Source organism: Bufo gargarizans, chromosome 10 (assembly GCF_014858855.1).
Source record: "Bufo gargarizans isolate SCDJY-AF-19 chromosome 10, ASM1485885v1, whole genome shotgun sequence".
Taxonomy (NCBI): domain Eukaryota; kingdom Metazoa; phylum Chordata; class Amphibia; order Anura; family Bufonidae; genus Bufo; species Bufo gargarizans.
In genome coordinates, this window is record NC_058089.1 from 110,371,298 (window position 1) to 110,391,326 (window position 20,029).

The 20,029-nt window shown below is 45.9% G+C and overlaps 1 protein-coding gene across 2 annotated transcripts in view; it reads right to left on the reverse strand.

The window, feature by feature from the left end:
• Nucleotides 1-20,029, reverse strand: part of PIEZO1 (piezo type mechanosensitive ion channel component 1) — a 184,309-nt gene that overhangs the window by 72,391 nt on the left and 91,889 nt on the right. Inside the window, exons 8-11 of one of the 2 annotated variants that reach the window (XM_044270505.1) lie at nt 12,074-12,245; nt 11,871-11,933; nt 8,609-8,699; nt 4,078-4,178 (exon numbers count right to left, since the gene is read on the reverse strand). In XM_044270505.1, the coding sequence (XP_044126440.1) occupies nt 4,078-4,178; nt 8,609-8,699; nt 11,871-11,933; nt 12,074-12,245 (427 nt within the window). The remainder of the gene's footprint in view (nt 1-4,077; nt 4,179-8,608; nt 8,700-11,870; nt 11,934-12,073; nt 12,246-20,029) is intronic. The other variant, XM_044270506.1, reaches the window with a different exon arrangement.

Here is a 20,029-nt window from a genome sequence, read left to right on the forward strand (position 1 = left end):
AGAAATTTCCAATCCAGTACTTCATCCCCTTATGTATTTAAACCATGCAGACTTTTTTTTTTTTTTTACTTTATTTTGTATATTAATAATTTTTCTATAGGGTAGAGGTTCTTTGCTTCACATACACTGATTATTATGCAGGTTCTCCTTGTGCCACCAAAACAGCTCTGGCCCTCTGAGGCGTGGCCTCCACAACACCTCTGAAGATGTCCTGTGGTATCTGGCACCAGGATGTTAGGTGCAGGTCCTGCAAGACCTGTGAGTCGTGAGGTGCGGCCTCCATGGACTTGTTTTTCCAGCACTTCCACAGATTTGTCATGTTCCTAAATCATTCCTAAACAGTTTTTGTAGTGTGGCAGAACTGTGCTTTGTGTCACAGAAACATCCTCAGGCAGACAGGGACTCCTAGGTTTTCCAGCAGAACACCGACTACACATCGCACTCTGTCGGTGCATACAAACGCTCTGACCCAATAAGGCTACTTTCACACAGTGGCGGATCCAGAGCCTGGTCTCGGGAGGGGCACTTCCAGATTATTTTCTGTCCGCCGCCACAAGACTACACAGTGTAGAGGTATACTGTACATTGTGTGGCACGGTGTAGCGGTATACTGTACATTGTGGGGCACGGTGTAGCGGTATACTGTACATTGTGGGGCACGGTGTAGCGGTATACTGTACATTGTGGGGCACGGTGTAGCGGTATACTGTACATTGTGGGGCACGGTGTAGCGGTATACTGTACATTGTGGGGCACGGTGTAGCGGTATACTGTACATTGTGGGGCACGGTGTAGCGGTATACTGTACATTGTGGGGCACGGTGTAGCGGTATACTGTACATTGTGGGGCACGGTGTAGCGGTATACTGTACATTGTGGGGCACGGTGTAGCGGTATACTGTACATTGTGGGGCACGGTGTAGCGGTATACTGTACATTGTGGGGCACGGTGTAGCGGTATACTGTACATTGTGGGGCACGGTGTAGCGGTATACTGTACATTGTGGGGCACGGTGTAGCGGTATACTGTACATTGTGGGGCACGGTGTAGAGGTATACTGTATATTGTGGGGCACGGTGTAGTGGTATACTGTACATTGTGGGGCACAGTGTAGAGGTATACTGTACATTGTGGGGCACAGTGTAGAGGTATACTGTATATTGTGTGGCACAGTGTAGAGGTATACTGTATATTGTGTGGCACAGTGTAGCGGTATACTGTACATTGTGGGGCACAGTGTAGAGGTATACTGTATATTGTGGGGCACAGTGTAGAGGTATACTGTATATTGTGGGGCACAGTGTAGGCTATATGTATATGACAAACATATTTCACATGAAAACTTACAAATACTTGGTTTGGCCCTTGGGGATCTCGGACACCACTTCAACACTTGGCCGGGGGCTTGGTGGAGCTGATGTTGCGTTTTATCCTAATGAGAAAGATTTGGAGAAGGGGCAGAGGGATAGCAGAGCAGGGAGAGGCTGGTGCTGCTACTAGGGGGTCATACCATGGGAGAGTAATAAAGCCCACCATAATCCCCCCCCCAGTAAAAATAATTCTCATTATAATGTGACAGTGAAAAAAATACCCCCTTGTAATGCCCCAAGTTGAGCTAATGTCCCCATAGTGCCCCCATAATGTGCCAGTAAAAAATACCTCTATATAGTGCCCCCAGTAAATGCCCCCATAGTGCTCCTCTCCCCCCTTTCTCCTAGTGCCCCCCATAATGTACCAGTATAAAATGCCCCATATATAGTGCCCCAGTAGATGCCCTCAGTGCCCCCTCATAATTTGCAAGTATAAAATACCCCTTCTTAGTGCCCCCTGTAGATGACCCCATAGTACTCCTCTCTCCGTTCCCCATAGCACCCACCATAATGTGTCCCAGAATAAAATGCTACTGTACAGAGCCCCCCATATAAAATACCCCTTTTTTGTGGCCTCAGTAGATGCCCCTATAGTGCCCACCAATAATGTGCCAGTAAAATGTGCCAGTAACAAGAGGCCCCCCAAATGTGCCAGTAACAAGAGGCCCCCCAAATGTGCCAGTAACAAGAGGCCCCCCAAATGTGCCAGTAACAAGAGGCCCCCCAAATGTGCCAGTAACAAGAGGCCCCCCAAATGTGCCAGTAACAAGAGGCCCCCCAAATGTGCCAGTAACAAGAGGCCCCCCAAATGTGCCAGTAACAAGAGGCCCCCCAAATGTGCCAGTAACAAGAGGCCCCCCAAATGTGCCAGTAACAAGAGGCCCCCCTAATGTGCCAGTAACAAGAGGCCCCCCTAATGTGCCAGTAACAAGAGGCCCCCCTAATGTGCCAGTAACAAGAGGCCCCCCTAATGTGCCAGTAACAAGAGGCCCCCCTAATGTGCCAGTAACAAGAGGCCCCCCTAATGTGCCAGTAACAAGAGGCCCCCCTAATGTGCCAGTAACAAGAGGCCCCCCTAATGTGCCAGTAACAAGAGGCCCCCCTAATGTGCCAGTAACAAGAGGCCCCCCTAATGTGCCACTAAGAGGCCCCCCCTAATGTGCCAGTAACAACAGGCCCCCCCCTAATGTGCCAGTAACAGGCCCCCCCCTAATGTGCCAGTAACAGGCCCCCCCCTAATGTGCCAGTAACAACAGGCCCCCCCTAATGTGCCAGTAACAACAGGCCCCCCCTAATGTGCCAGTAACAACAGGCCCCCCCTAATGTGCCAGTAACAACAGGCCCCCCCTAATGTGCCAGTAACAACAGGCCCCCCCTAATGTGCCAGTAACAAGAGGCCCCCCTAATGTGCCAGTAACAAGAGGCCCCCCTAATGTGCCAGTAACAAGAGGCCCCCCTAATGTGCCAGTAACAAGAGGCCCCCCTAATGTGCCAGTAACAGGCCCCCCCTAATGTGCCAGTAACAACAGGCCCCCCCTAATGTGCCAGTAACAGGCCCCCCAAATGTGCCAGTAACAAGAGGCCCCCCCTAATGTGCCAGTAACAAGAGGCCCCCCCTAATGTGCCAGTAACAAGAGGCCCCCCTAATGTGCCAGTAACAAGAGGCCCCCCTAATGTGCCAGTAACAAGAGGCCCCCCCTAATGTGCCAGTAAGAGGCCCCCCCCTAATGTGCCAGTAACAGGCCCCCCCTAATGTGCCAGTAACAACAGGCCCCCCCTAATGTGCCAGTAACAACAGGCCCCCCCTAATGTGCCAGTAACAACAGGCCCCCCCTAATGTGCCAGTAACAACAGGCCCCCCCTAATGTGCCAGTAACAACAGGCCCCCCCTAATGTGCCAGTAACAACAGGCCCCCCCGTACACAGCCCCATCTGTGCGGTTTATGGAGCGAGGCTTACACTCTAAAGGTATTTACAGTGATCCCTTCTTAAAATGTGAATTTTTCACATTTTTTTTATTTTTTTTTTAAAGGACCAAAGACACCACAAAAAAACCACACAATCTGATGCATCTCGCAGGATTACAGTGGCAGGGGCAGCCATCCTGTTTTTTTTTTTTATAAGTCATGTCACTGGGTCCATATAGCTTCTTTGGTTAGTACAGGCCCAAGCCGTCAAAGTGGTTGTCCGGGATTAGAAAAAGGATCCGTTTCTGTCCTCCATAAACGGCACCTCTCTTGTCCATGGGCTCGGACTGGTACTGCAGCTGAACACCATTCAAAAGAACAGCGGCTGAACTGCAGTACCAAACGCAGCCCATGGATAAGGATGGCACTGTTTCTACAAAATAACAAATCCCTTCATAAATCTGGGACCATCCATATTGGCTGAATTCACAGACCGCGTAATGCAGGCTTTCAGTTGCCATTTTACTGGCTTCTTCTAGGTCACAAGCGCCATGGCAAGATGTTACTTTAAAGGCTAGAGAAAATGGTGCCGTTTTGGCCAGAGAATGATTTTACAAATCTAACAAAATAAAAATCACCACCAAAAATGCTATAAAAAAAGGTTTGAAATGTATGTTATGCTACAAGTGCAAAATGCTAAAAAAAACTGAAGTCAGGTACCTGCTATAGGCCCCTAAGCATTATGATCGATGCGACAGAGCTGGGTGTAGTGTACTGACCTTCTATAGCCTTCACTTACCATCATGGCAATCAAGGCACATATATAGCTCTGGTTGAGGATGACGGTGCCAAGTAGATGAAGAGGCGACTGCTCTTTGGAGGCAACTGGTACAGAATCTGCTTAAAGACAGAAACAAAGCGTAAGAGATCAGCCCAGAGTCTATGGAAAACAGAGATGGAAGATATATATATATATATGGTGTGTGTGTGTGTGTGTGTGTGTGTGTGTGTGTGTGTGTGTATATATAAGTGTATATATAATATTTAATATATTAAATGTCTTCAATGTAGGTTAAATGTTTACTTGTTTCACAATTTCATCGCTGCCCGTCTTCGAGCCTATCCCCCCACTATAGTATAAAGTAAGGGTCCTTTTACACAGGCCAATATCAACCCATAATGAGTGCCGATTATCCATAGAAGCTGATAGGAGCTCGTTTAAAGGGCCTTTTACATGGAGTGATGCAAACTGTATGGGGATGATTGCACGTTCACTCAATCCCTATATAGTTTCCATACTGTCAGCAACGCATCCCCTGCTGCCCACAATGAGGATATTTAGGCGTGCGTAAAATATGCGATTAGCTGACAGGAACGTTTGCTAGTTTGTCGGCTAATCACCGCATTAGAAACACATGGCTGCTGTCTGGCAGAAACAGCGCCACCCCTGTCCATAGCTTGTTTCTGATATTGCAGCACAGCTCCACTGACGTGAATGTGGCCGAGCTGCAATAGTGTGCAAACAGTGGACAGGTGTTAGGATGAAAGCAGCCATGTTTTTCTTATCCTGGGCAACCCCTTCATTCCCTTGTTAAGATCCTACTGTGAAGATACTGGCATCAATGCGTTTACTATGCACCGGCTGGTTGTATAATGTGGAAATTCAGCAGAGGATACACGCAGGGTCGTTCTACCGCTGAAGTAAAGGAGGAGAACTCGCATTCATCATGCACTAGATTGTTCTTCCATATAAAACAAGACTTGCAGCCAGTTCTGAGAACCGGAGCGTGACAACCGACAGGCACAGGAATGTGCAGAAAGTTGGAAGGTGGAAAATGCCATAAAAACTGACCAAGGAAAACAACTGCCCTGGGAAGGTTGCCTCAGTCATAAAACCTGCAGGACAACTAGTAAGATCGGGGTGGGATGAGGTCAGGACCGGATTACAACATGGGCTTAAAGGGGCAATATACATGGGGGTCCCGTCACTTAGAGGCCTATGGTCTAAGCTTACATCAGGGTGCTGTGTGTCATATTATTTAGGAAATACATAGCATTATTATTTCGGTGCTATACAGCGCTGGTATTCTGGCATACTAAGACTGGTGTGTTCACTGTATGGCACTATTACAGAGGCACAATATGGTAGAACTATTGAGTAACAGTATGGCACTTGTGGGTATCCCACACAAAGACACGGGGATTCACAAACACAGACGCAGCCCAGTTTGAGGTACACCTAACCAATCATACCATGGGGAGATCTAGTAGGTGCAGGCTATAGATCAGGCATTCTCAAACTGCGGCCCTCCAGCTGTTGCAAAACTTCAACTCCCAGCGTGCCCAAACAGCCTACAGGTATCAGCCTACAGCAGGGCATTGTGGGAGTTGTAGTTTTACAATAGCTGGAGGGCCGCAGTTTGTGGATGCCTGCTATAGATAGCTACCTTATATCAGAATTTGGCTGCAACTGTAGGTTTCTTAGTAAAACAGATGCATACGGCTAAAACAAGGCAACACTATTCTACTTCAGCCTAGACAATTTTTGGGAGCGTTAACAACCTAATCAAGCCAAAGGGCCTTGCTCACAAGAGCTTACAATGTATAGGGAAATAGGAGGACACAAGAGATAAAAAAGTGCTTCTTTGTACAATGGCCCAGCCATCTTTTATACTACATCAGATAGTAAATATAGCTGCATGAACCAGTCATCAGTCAGTATCTGTGTATTTGCAGATATTGATGGTCCGACTTCCAGCGCCCCTGCCGATCAGCTGTTTGGAGAGAAGGCAGCTCTCATAGGAGCACTGCCTTCTCTGCTCAGCAATTGCAGAGGTGAGCAATGTAATTACAAGTATGGTGTCCCCATTCACTTCTATGGGACAACTCTGTCTGTAAAAGTGAAGACTACAGAGCCATCCCATAGAAGTGAATGGGGACGCCATACTTGTAATTACACCTGCTCACCGCTGCAATAACTGTGGCAAGCAGGTAAACACAGCAGATAAGGCAGCACTTGTACGAGCGCTGCCTTCTCTTCAACCAGCTGATTGGTGGGGTGCCGGGTGTCGGAACCCCGCCAATCTAATATTAATAATGTAGAGAAAATAAAAGAACCGCACTCTGGAGGTACGTCTGGTGCCAACAAGGGCTGGGTTAGCCACGATACATATAATGAGAATTGAGGCACTCAGATTGTTTACCTCTGCCTGAGGAGGTGGTGACTGCCTGAGGAGGTGGTGATGGTAAGTACAATTACCCTGGGTTCACACCTGAGCGTTCCTCAAACGCGCGTTTTACGCGCGTTTGTGTCGCGCGTTTTTTGTAATAGTAAACGCGCGTTTGACGCGCGTTTGTGTCATTGACTGCAGTGTCCTATGGCCACAAACGCGCGTCAAAACGCCCCAAAGAAGCTCAAGTACTTGTTTGAGCGTCGGGCGTTTTACAGCGCGTTCGTACGCGCTGTAAAACGCCCAGGTGTGAACCCTTCCCATAGGGAAGCATTGGTTTTCATGTCTTAAGCGTTTTACAGCGCGTTTGAACGCGCTGTAAAACGCTCAGGTGTGAACCCAGGGTAAAGGAATTCAAGAGGGGCCTGGATGTATTTCTGGAGTGTAATAATATTACAGGCTATAGCTACTAGAGAGGGGTCGCTGATCCAGGGAGTTATTCTGATGCCTGATTGGAGTCGGGAAGGAATTTTTTATTCCCCTAAAGTGAGGAAAATTGGCTTCTACCTCAGTTTTTTTTTTTGCCTTCCTCTGGATCAACTTGCAGGATGACAGGCCGAACTGGATGGACAAATGTCTTTTTTCGGCCTTATGTACTATGTTACAATGGTTTTATCAGAAAAAGTTTATTGATACAAGGATTTTATATTCCAGTTGCCCAAATGTTACATCACACTCAGAAAGCAAAAATTTACCAAACGTTTCGGTCCCAACGGACCTTCCTCAGCGGTCAAATTATCTGTGAGGCATGTGGAATGGATGGCAGGGCGCTGGATTATTATAGCTATCCATATATTTATCCAGCTCCCTGCCATCCATTCCACATGCCTCACAGATAATTTGACCGCTGAGGAAAGTCCGTTGGGACCAAAACGTTTGGTCAATTTTTGCTTTCTGAGTGTGATGTAACATTTGGGCAACTAGAATATAAAACCCTTGTATCAATAAACTTTTTCTGATAATGCAAAGCTAAACAATCTGATATTAATGACGTATCCTGAGGATAGGTCATCAATAGTAAAAAGCAGACAAACCCCTTTAACTTAAATGGGATCAAGCTGCATAAAGGCCATGTGACCGATGGACGTGATGTCACTGGCCTAGAAAGAGGCTATGGCGATCACCTAAGTACCGCCACCTCTTCAAACAGCTGACAGGTGGGGATGTTGGGAGTCAGACCCCCACAGATCAGATACCGATGGGCAATCCTAAGGAGAGGTCATCAATATTAGTATGCCAGAAAACCCTTCAAACTTTAGAAAACACATTCTAAAGACACCAACAGTTGTATAAATAATATTCTTGCAAATAGATGAATACAAATATTTCACAAAACACTGAAAATGAACCTTAATTTTTTGTTGTTGTTTGGTTCCTTGTATAAAGTATGAAAAAAGGGAAAGAATGCACGTACATAAATAAGGCTGGGTTCACATCACGGTTTTGTCTTACATTTCAAATACAAAAAATTTGCACTTTTAAACAGATGCCATACAGTGGCATTCCTCACCTTAGAGTTCAATTCCGTTAACATATAAGTTTAGTTTTTTTTTATTTGGACATATTAAGTTAAATGTAGTACAAAATCTTGATGTGAACCCGGCCTAAGAGACCATCTCAGCGTTGGGGACAGTCGTGGTAATAGCTCTGAGCTCATGGGAGGTCACAATTTATGGAAATAAACCTTCAGAAGTAAAGAAAACTACAAATAGAAATGCTGTTTGCACTTCTTTGTGTAATATTTGCTGTGAACACTACTCCACATGCCTCCTTCGGGCCACTTGCTAAGCAGGTCAGACCAGCAGACCAGACTAGACCGTAATTCCAGAAATGTTGAAGACAATATCCACAGGGGTCACTTAAGATGTGTACAGTCCACGTTCTAGGGACTGTGCTGGATCCTGATTACATGCTGAGTAAACCTGCGCGTTTCAGGCATCCTAAATCCCAGGTAGTATGGTATGTGTCTTGTATTTTGCAACACCTGACAACCCTGTCCCAGTATCCACGTCTCATGATTTTATAAGGAGCTGCGCTTTTTCCCCGAGGGATGTGCAGTGGTAGATAATAAGATGAATATTACAGTGTTCGAGAACATACCGGGGTTCAGTCTGGACTCCGGCTGGATGACGTGGACGGTGCAGTCCTGTGGATCAGACTCTGCAGAGTCGCTAGTCTGTGGTAACATGGGCTGTTGAACAGAACCAAAGCATGAGGAAAAAGCAGTCTTCTAGTTTCAGCTCAAACTGTGTAGGCACATATCCCAAAATATACAAATACATATTATAGGGGTTGTCTCATCTTGCCATTACTAAGGCAAGATAAGACACTGCCCCGACCACCAGCTGGCTGGGAAACAGCAGAGCTCAGTCATTGCTGTACTTAGGACACATGGAAATGGCATAGCTCAGCAATCTATACTGGTTCCGAGTTGGAGAAAAAGCATAGCTTTCTGTATTACGCTGTTTCTGTAGCTCCTGTGCACCGCAATGGGAGCTACTGTAATGGCCAGTGTCTCGCCTTAGTAACGGCAAGATGAGACAATGCCTTCGAAGGACATATCTGTCAGCAGATTTGTACCCATGACACTGGCTGACCTGTTACATGTGCTTGGCAGTATGTGTCCGCATTGCTGAGAAAAATTATGTTTTAATATATGCAAATGAGCCTCTAGGAGCAACGGGGGCGTTGCCATTACACCTAGAGACTCTGCTCTCTCTGCAACTGCCACGCCCCTCTGCTCTTTGATTGACAGGACCGGGCAGTGTAAATGTGATCGTGCCTGGCCCTGACTTCTACTGAAGTCTTGCGCTGTGCTGTGCGCTTCAGTATCCGGCACAGGAGCAGTACATGAAAGAGGCTCATCAGCAGTTCTCTTCTTCACTGCTCATTTGCATATATTACAACTTTATTTCTCAGCAGTGCGGGCACATATGAACATGGGACCAACACAGATGCCTTCAGCTGCCAAGTGCACATGTATCTGCTGACAGATGCCCTTTAAGTCTATATCCTTTTTAACCTTCTTCTTACAAGGTTCCTTTGACAACTAATGTATCACAAACTATCCCCCCTGCTGGAGCGTTCAGTAGTCAGCTGTAATTAGTGGGGGAAATGGTAATGTTTACTTTCACTGCAGCGCCACCACAGGAGAGATGAAGCATAACACTGCCCATTCAAATGAATAGGTTGTTTGTGCATATCAGGACTGGTTCTCCAAACCAAGAGACACCTTTTGGAATCATTCACCATTCTGGCCAAGAGATGAGGACCCCGATTAGGAACCCGCCTATATTAACTAAGAATTACCTTCTAGGCCATATGAAAATAAACTTACTCGCTCAAAAGGGGTTGCCTGGTTTAGAAAACTCCAATGCTGTACTATTCTGCAATTCTGAGAAAGTAGGCAGAGTTCTTTGCCCAGGACCCTTATCTGCTATCCATTGTCCAGAAAACTAATGCCAAATAAGAGTATATGTTGCATGCATCTGGCTGGTTTACATCAAAACACTATTTCCCTATATCCAAATTTCAGTTAATTAATTTTAATCACCTACAATATGTATGCCTGAGATCTGCCACCAGTTCCAACAAGCTCCAACAAGAAACCGACAGAATCTTGCACTTACTTGGTTTGAGAAACTACTGTCTCAGACTCCGTATCCTTCTAAAATTATTTCCACGATTTGCCAAAATCTGGTGAACCTCTCTTTACTTTGTAAAAGAATGGGAAAGAGATTTGGAGGTGAAATTTTCAGATAAAGAGATTCAGACCATAGACCCCCAAGACCATCTCTAGATGCGTCACTATGCAAGAAAATGCCTATAAAGTTCTCACTAGGTGGTATAAGACCCCAGTAAGAGGGCGTATGATGTATGGCTCTGCATCAGACCTATGTTGGAGATGTCAATCAGATAGAGGCACCTACTTACATATTTGGTGGTCATGCCCTATACTTACCAACTACTGGAATTTTGTCTTCAGGATAGTAAATACTATTTCGGGGGTCTGATAGCTCTTGCTTACCTGTATGCCCCAAGATGGCTCTCTTAACCTTACTACCAGGAACCATTACAAATCTAAGACAGTCTCTGTTGAAGTTTTTAGTACATAACAGGTCGGCACTACCTTCTTGAAGTTAGCGGTGCACATGTCAGTGGAATGGCGTCCAATCAAACAATGTAGTAAAAAGACCGGCACTTCGCATCCTTGATTGAAATTCCTGCGATTTATTGGTCACATATTATAGTTGCATAGTGACGCGTTTCAGCACGAATGTGTTTTCAACAGACTGATGAAAGCACATTCATGCTGAAACGCGTCACTATGCAACTATAATATGTGACCAATAAATCGCATCCTTGGTTGAAATTCCTGCGAAGTGCCGGTTTTTTCACTACATAGTCTCTGTTGAAGGTCTTGCTGGCTGCCACCAGACTGCTGATCGCTTCAAATTGGAGGCCTGGCACCCCTCCCTCCATCTCTAGCTCACTTTGGCTTGATAAGATTGACGACCTGGCTAGGTTGGAAGAACTCTCGCATTTGGAGTTGAGAACACATAACAAATATACTATGATATGGGACCCATGGTTGATAAACACCGAGTGTCAATTTAGAGGACTATCTTATATCCTTTCCTTCGGCATGTCATTCTCCCTCTGCCATGATGGATTCTGAGGTAGAACAGACCTGCACGGAATCCATACTAGCAACCCTCGCTGTCGGTTGGATCAGATAACAAATCCTCTGAAGCCAGTCTAGATCTGGGACCTTTGGTTGGCGGCCACATACGCCATAATATCACTAGATATTATGTTCCCCTTTCACCCTCCCCCCCTTCTCCTTGTCTATCCTCAATCCCCCTCCCTCTTTTCTTCTTTGATGGTTCTTTTTGTTTTAGATGTTCAGGCGCTCTCGTCCTCAGGTATTAGCGCTCTCCTCAACGTTTGCTGTCATAAGCAGTTTACATCTACATTTTCTCTCTGCTCTAGGACTTATAATTATTAAGCTGTGTTTTTCCCATTATGCCGGTTAGTGCCTTGAAGGAATTTGGCCCAAATACTGGCCACTCACCTGGTTATGATGTCAAGAAGCACAGCATGTTATGGTCCCTAAACCATATGTACCTGAACAGTATTTTTCAATGTTAAGTTTTTCATATACATGCCTATGTTAATATGTTTTCTTACATGTTGATTCACTGAAAAATAATATACATTTAAAAAAGAAAGACACTATTTCCCTGTCCCCGGACAAGAGCATGCTCTCCTTCATGGTGATATATCATGTAGATCAATCAATATCCAGCATCCCAAGTACAAGATCCCATTTAATATGTGCCTGTGTAATCACTAATTTTACCTTTGTCTCCTCCATTTCCAGATCTTCCTGTCCAGACTTCTTGGAGTCCCTTCCATCCACCTTCTGAAGAATACAAGGTGTTGTCAATATTAGGCCAAGTTCAGGCAAGGCAGATTGCAGATATCTGGTGCACACGCCATGTCTGAACCCACCCTTGGACTATAAATTACCACAATATTCATACAACCTTTCTGGCCACCTACCTTTTCTGTGCTGGGGTTCTTCAGTTTCAGTAGGTAGATTAGTGAATAGTACAGGAGAAGCAATATTCCTGGATTGACATATACTGGCCAGTCATGATTCTGGTTAAGAACGAGGTCGTCGACGCTGCCCGTGCAATTGGAGTGGACAATTATGTCTTTCAGACCAAAAAGTCTGCAATGAAACACAAAGAACATATCAACCAGAATAGTTGAGGAAAAATATCCTCATCAGTAAAATACTTGGCCATTAGATAAACCATAACCAAATAGAGGTAGGTATTTCCATAAGCCTGCATGTGAGCAGGAGGGAGATGCACAGATCTAGGGTTGTGTTGACAGCGATATGAAGATCATTGGCCAAAAATGAGCTCGGGTCAAGAGCTAGTCATCTAATACCTATGGACTCCTTGGGGCTCTGAGTAGAAGCCGTATATACAGTGCCAACGATTGCATCCGATCCCATCCTGAAGATCAGCAAGCCTTTCCCAAAGCGTCATTGGCACCAAATACATGCACAGAGAGGTAATACAACCGTGTGTACAGAGCCTTTGGGTTCTTCAGAATCTACAAAAACTGTGCACTTGTAATAAACCTCACGCTGGCAGCTAAACGCGACGAGCCCCAGGGAGAGAGCAGTAAAGACATCAGCTCCCAAAGCAATGTCATAACAAATTTTTCCCTCATCTGTTCAGCCTCAGCAGTGACTGTAATTAAACATGGCAACGATGCGGATCAGTCTCATAAATGCATTGCAATACCGGATCCGCATGCTGCGGTATTTTCTCCGTCCAAAAACCGTACAGTGACTGAACTGAAGACATCCTGATGCATATTAAACGGATTGCTCTCCATTCAGAATTCCATTAGGATAAAACTGATCAGTTTTTTCCAGTATTGAGCCCCTAGGACGAAACTCAATACCGGAAAAGTTTAACACAAGTGTGAAAGTACTCTTACTTCTGCATATAACAATGGCCATTTCACTGGAAAAACACAATAAAATTAGAAATTCCTGGTCGATGGAAAGTATGCAGTGATTTATGCCATCCTTTAATATGCCTGCCATGATAACTTTCAAAGGATACCTGTGTGAAGGTCATGAACGTCACATATGTTGATGGGGGGTTGGCTCGCTGATTAGGACAACAATTGAAGGGGGAGCGGGTGCAATTTACAGATTGAAAAATACAGTAAATACGTATACACTTATACTGCTACCAGGGATCATGGGAATTTTAAAACCCCAGCCTTGGGAACCAAGAGATTTTGTCCTTGCAGGTAGGTCTGCCGACATGGAAGACTGTGTGTATGTGCTACACGTGTTCCGGCAACGCAACTCAGGACCCATGTCATATAATGTGAAATGAAAGCAGCTACTGTAGGCTGCTGCATGTCAGGCATATACTGCAGTAGTAGCATCCACTCCTGCCCTGGGTTCGCTCACTTCATACATATGCATTACATCTTTTGACAGATTAAATACAGCACTTAGCAGTATTGGAGCTATTCTCATTAGTGATATATGGACTCTTGGATCCCTGCCAGACGGCTGTGCCATGTACAGGTCCCAGACTCCCTCCTCTATAAACCTGCACAGGAGAGCGTCTCGAAGACATCTGTAGGATTAGGAAAGCTGCTTGAGGAAATGCATCTTCTGACCACAGAATACTCATTTATAAAAAATAAATAAAACTGTACAAATAGGTAATGATTCAATAATATGAAAAGGTCACATGGCCCACCACTGAAGAATACAAGAAGATCTAGGAAAATTGGACTGGGGAGATTACTATACAGCGCCCTACTACCACGCAGTGGCCAGATACTACTACTACCACCACAGCGCAGCGGCCAGATACTTCTACCACCACAGCGCAGCGGCCAGATACTTCTACCACCACCGCGCAGCGGCCAGATACTTCTACCACCACCGCGCAGCGGCCAGATACTTCTACCACCACCGCGCAGCGGCCAGATACTTCTACCACCACAGCGCAGCGGCCAGATACTTCTACCACCACAGCGCAGCGGCCAGATACTTCTACCACCACAGCGCAGCGGCCAGATACTTCTACCACCACAGCGCAGCGGCCAGATACTTCTACCACCACAGCGCAGCGGCCAGATATTTCTACCACCACAGCGCAGCGGCCAGATACTTCTACCACCACAGCGCAGCGGCCAGATACTTCTACCACCACCGCGCAGCGGCCAGATACTTCTACCACCACCGCGCAGCGGCCAGATACTTCTACTACCACCGCGCAGCGGGCAGATACTTCTACTACCACCGCGCAGAGGCCAGATACTTCTACCACCACGCAGCGGCCAGATACTTCTACTACCACAGCGCAGCGGCCAGATACTTCTACTACCACAGCGCAGCGGCCAGATACTTCTACTACCACAGCGCAGCGGCCAGATACTTCTACTACCACAGCGCAGCGGCCAGATACTTCTACTACCACAGCGCAGCGGCCAGATACTTCTACTACCACAGCGCAGCGGCCAGATACTTCTACTACCACAGCGCAGCGGCCAGATACTTCTACTACCACAGCGCAGCGGCCAGATACTTCTACTACCACAGCGCAGCGGCCAGATACTTCTACTACCACAGCGCAGCGGTCAGATACTTCTACTACCACAGCGCAGCGGTCAGATACTTCTACTACCACAGCGCAGCGGCCAGATACTGCAACCATAAATAAAGCAAAAGTGCAAGTGATAGTGCTCTAATGTGCCTAAATAAACATTGAATACAGTGTCCTACAGTAATAACACAACCATACACTGTGCTACAAATGCCTAGATAACAGAGTTAAGGTCCAAGCCAGGCCCTGAACCTCCCGCTGGCACCAATAATCATACATATATAAGAAATTTTCATTGGGTGCAGAAATATTTATAGACATAGATTTTACTGACTGTTTTCTGAAAGCATGTCAAAAAATAAACTTTATTAGGGCACATTCCTGGCTTCATTTTTCAATTTCTTTCACATATTCTCCATAGACACAACACATAACTAAACCCCTTGGCATGGGACATAAAAAACAATTCTATGTACTACATGAACAGGCCAGGTCCACCTGAATGTAGAGGCGCTCTGCTCTTGCTGAAATATGGGGGTCCCAAAAGTGGCATGCCCCTCTCCAAGTATTTGTCAGCTGATTGGTTCTGATTACGAAGCCATAAAAATGGTTTGTTGGCAGCACATGTTCCCTGTGTAAACCGGGGATGTGCTGCTGACAATATGCAAAGTGCACGACCGTACTAATGATTGTTTAATGCCCACGCAGTTTGCACTTGCCCACGTGAAGGCTGTTTATACGAGTGCAGATCTACTTGTTATACTGGCGATCACCACTTATTATGGACCCGTATCAGGCTGTGTAAAAAGGACCCTTAATGGGGTTGCCCACTTTACATACACGACATACAAAAGCTTGTGATGATATTGCCAGCTGCTAATTGGCCCTAGGACTACTTTAGTCTGCATAGAGGTGTGCCCCTCCTTGGCATCCATACTGTTTCCAAGATGGTACTTTTCTTCTTGTACTGCACCTGCTCTGTAAGCCATCAGCCGTGGCACACACAGGACGCCCAGCACTTCCGTGATGTCCTGAGTCTGCGCTGACTGCTTTCAGTGCAGTACAAGAACACAAGCACCATCTTAGTAACAGTATGGACAGCAGCAATTGTGTACACAGCTACTCTGCACACCGAAGGTGGGCACCTCCACATGGGCTAGAAATGGTATGGACGGCAGCAGTTGCTTACGCCGCTACTCTGGACACTGAAGGTGGGCACCTCCATGTGGGCTAGAAATGGTATGGACGGCAGCAGTTGCTTACACCTCTACTCTGGACACTGAAGGTGGGCACCTCCATGTGGGCTAGAAATGGTATGGACGGCAGCAGTTGCTTACACCTCTACTCTGGACACTGAAGGTGGGCACCTCCATGGGGGCTAAGGTAAGCCCACATGCCAACAGCTGCTAGTGCCATCACATGCTAATGTTTGGCATTACTGTAATTTAGCAGCAAAATGGCCAACCGCTTTAAGGCCCTATCACAGAGGCCGGTGATCGGGAACCAATGTTTGTAGGAATATCGATTCCATCATCTGCCCATCTATATTCCCCACAGAACACTCGTTCTTGGCCCTGTTTTTTTCTGAAAATCTTTACTGTTCTTTACTGAAAATGCAATAATAGTTTTTTAAATAGGGCATGTGTCACCGACAATATGTAAACTGTACAGGGGAAGAACGATCGTAGTAACAAATCGATCATGCAGCTTGCATTGGCCGTGCACAGACCCTTTAAAATCGCCATTCGACTTGTTATATCGCTATTTGGCGCTCGTTATGGCCTGCATCGGGCTATGTAAAAGGACCCATACACGTGGCACTTTCTTGATCTAGTGCCTCTATTTCTTTCACTTGAATTCTTGCCAGTGCTCCCATTAGTTTGCAAGAAACCCAACATAAGCAGTTTACAAACTTTGCACTTCAATCATGGCATGAAAAGAAGTCCACATATTTCTGGGATTGTATAAGGCAGTCTGTATTTTAGTATTCGTTTACATAAGATCACAGGCCCGGGCGCTGCATGGCTTGCGTGACTACTACCCCTTTACAGCAAGTACGTGTGATGTTACTATGTGGACTGAGTTATGCCATCCTGTTGACATTACACCAGTGTGTGACAAGCCGAGTTTTTCCACTCTAATTCTACAGGACAGATACACGATCATGACTGGAACTCTCCTAATAACTAGGGATTCCACCTCCTCTTTTTCCATAAGGCTTTACTAATTGGCCTGATGAATTACGTCTTGGGGGTCTTTCTACTACCAAAATTAAATTTTCACTCTTTGAAATGGTTCTAAAAGTCACCGTAACTTCCTGAAATCCTATCTTCAAAGCTATGAAATCTGCAGAGATGTTCCTTTAATCAGCAGCTGAATGAAGTCTAATTAATAGTTCCATTGCTGAGCGTACAAACGTTGGTCTAAGAACTTTGCCAATTTTTTATTTTTTTTATGTCCGCTTTGCGTGACGGTGCTGAGTAATTCTGTAATGTATTCTTACTGGCAATGAAGCTTTTTCATTTTTTTCTTGTTCATACACAGCTCCAAATACACGGCTTCATTTCACACACAGAATTACAATAATTTAATTCTAGCTGCCTGCAGTGACCACCAGGGGGAGCTTACTGAAGACAAGTTAAGACAGCTGCTATGGAGATCAATAATAAACCTATCTTCAATAAGATACTAAGCCCCCCTGGTGGTAGCTGACGGCTGTCAAAACTTTGTTGTTAAAGGGGTTGTTCGAGTTTAATAGTGATGACCTATCCTCAGGATATCTGATCAGTGGGGGTCTGTCGAATGGCAGCCCCACAAGCAGCAGTTTGAAGAGGCTGCGGCGCTCTGGTGAGCACCACTGCCTCCTCACGGCTTACCAAGCACAGCGCCCTCCATTGTATAGTGTCTGTGCTTGGTATTGCAGCTCAGCACAATTCACTGGAGGATGCAATTGATGGACATGTCGTCACTGGCCTAAGAAAAGGCGCTCACGGACCACAGTTGATTGATGAAGGTGCCGCAGCCTCACCCAATGCTTGACCAAGAGATCATTTCATGAGTCATGAGAAAGACCAAGGAGAGACCGGCAGGTCTCTAGGAAGCATCAGAATAGGAGCATTAGGCGAGTACCACTTTAATTTTTAATTTGTGGTGGGAAGGTAAGCAGCGTTATGGGGTTGCTCTGAAATTGGTGGTGGGAAAGAAAGCATTATGGGGTTGCTCTAAAATTGGTGGTGGGAAGGAAAGCAGGGTTATGGGGTTGCTCTAAAATTGGTGGTGGGAAGGAAAGCAGGGTTATGGGGTTGCTACGAAATTGGTGGTGGGAAGGAAAGCAGGGTTATGGGGTTGCTACGAAATTGGTGGTGGGAAGGAAAGCAGGGTTATGGGGTTGCTACGAAATTGGTGGTGGGAAGGAAAGCAGGGTTATGGGGTTGCTACGAAATTGGTGGTGGGAAGGAAAGCTGGGTTATGGGGTTGCTACGAAATTGGTGGTGGGAAGGAAAGCAGGGTTATGGGGTTGCTACGAAATTGGTGGTGGGAAGGAAAGCAGGGTTATGGGGTTGCTCTGAAATTGGTGGTGGGAAGGAAAGCAGGGTTATGGGGTTGCTCTGAAATTGGTGGTGGGAAGGAAAGCAGGGTTATGGGGTTGCTCTGAAATTGGTGGTGGGAAGGAAAGCAGGGTTATGGGGTTGCTCTGAAATGCAAGTTTTTATTTTTTCACAACTTTTTTTTCTTAAGGTTCACTGTGAATGCAAGTGCGATCAGCAGAATGTGTGATATGTGACATCTGGACAGAATATTCCCAGAGTAGTGAATTAGTGCATGTGATAGAGTACAGCAGACGGCAATTAGGCCACTGGTGAGAGAACAGAGCTGGGCTTCCCACTGAACATAAGGCTTTACAGCAGGACCGTCTGACGAGAAAAGGACATCTGTGGAACAGGCGGAAAGCAAAAATTCAATGACGATTATCAGTTCTTGAGTCTGTTTCCACACATCTGACATCAGAGGGAATGATTGCATGTAAAAGGCATGATTTTATATATCCACAAAGGGATTCTAGGAAGGTGTCTTAGAACAGATTCTTATACAAAACGAAACGAAGACCAGCAAACATGCTGTTTTTAAGGTTGCAGTGACGAGTTTAAGGTTGCATCTATTGTGTGGACAGACGCCCCCTACTTTTCCCCAACAGCAGATGTCGGAGGATAGGAGGATCAGGTTATTGGACTTCAACATGGCCTGATCCTCTGTAGAGAATACATGCACACCCTGGCCAAGCTGAATGTAGGGGGAAGGGGGCTTAACAGTTGGTTGAAAAAGGATTTGGAGGACAGCTATCTAATATGCATGGGTAAATTGAAGGGAATCTGTCTGCAGTTTGGAGTACTAGGTAGAGAGTGGGGACAGCAAGGTGAACAAACCCTTTGTGGAATTTTTACTATCAAGAGTAGTGTGAACACGAACTTTTATTCTACTGGATTCTGCTCCTGCAGGTGCACTGGCGGTGAGGCTTCACTGTGAGGTGCTCTCTGCACTCAGCAGCCTCACAGCACCTCTCAGCGCCTCTCAACAGTTGTAGCATCCAACCAAGAAACCACTAAAGCTGTCACTTACAGGAGAGGGGAGGAGTTGTGCGGCAGCTCAATGCAGGGAGCTCTTCACAGTGAGGCTCCAGGGCATGTGCAGGAGCAGTGCCAGGCAGAATAAAAGTTCATATTCACACTACTGAGATAATTAAAGCTTTACAAAAAGGTATGTTTGCCCTGCTCTCCCCAACCTCTACCTAGTGCTGTCAGCAGTTTTATATGGTCAGAACTACTAAAGGTTCACATTTGTTTGTGACTAAATGAGTAACTATTGACTAGTGCAATAATTAAAGGGAATGCATCATCAGAAAATGACCCATCGTTTAAATAAAATTTTATGTTAAAGAGGACCTTTCATCGGTCCAAACATTGTGAACTAAGTATCATGACATATACAGCGGCGCCCAGGGATCTCACTGCACTTACCTATTATCCCTGGGCGCCGCTCCGTTCTCCCGTTATGTCCTCCGGTATGTTCGGGGACTTGGTTATAGTAGGCGGAGACTTAGGGGACTTTGTTATAGTAGGCGGAGTCTGCCCTTGTTCTGCTGGGCGTCTCCTTCTCCTAGGCTGTAGGGCTGGCCAATCGCATCGCAGAGCTCACAGCCTGGGAGAAAAAACCTCCCAGGCTGTGAGCTCTGCACTGAAATTGGCCAGCGCTACAGCCTATGGGCCAGCCCATACGATTTTTCATTTTTCCTCTACATCTATACTTTGTGAAAACCTCCTCAGGTGCAGTCCACTCTTTATCCGATGTATCATGTTCTTTTTTT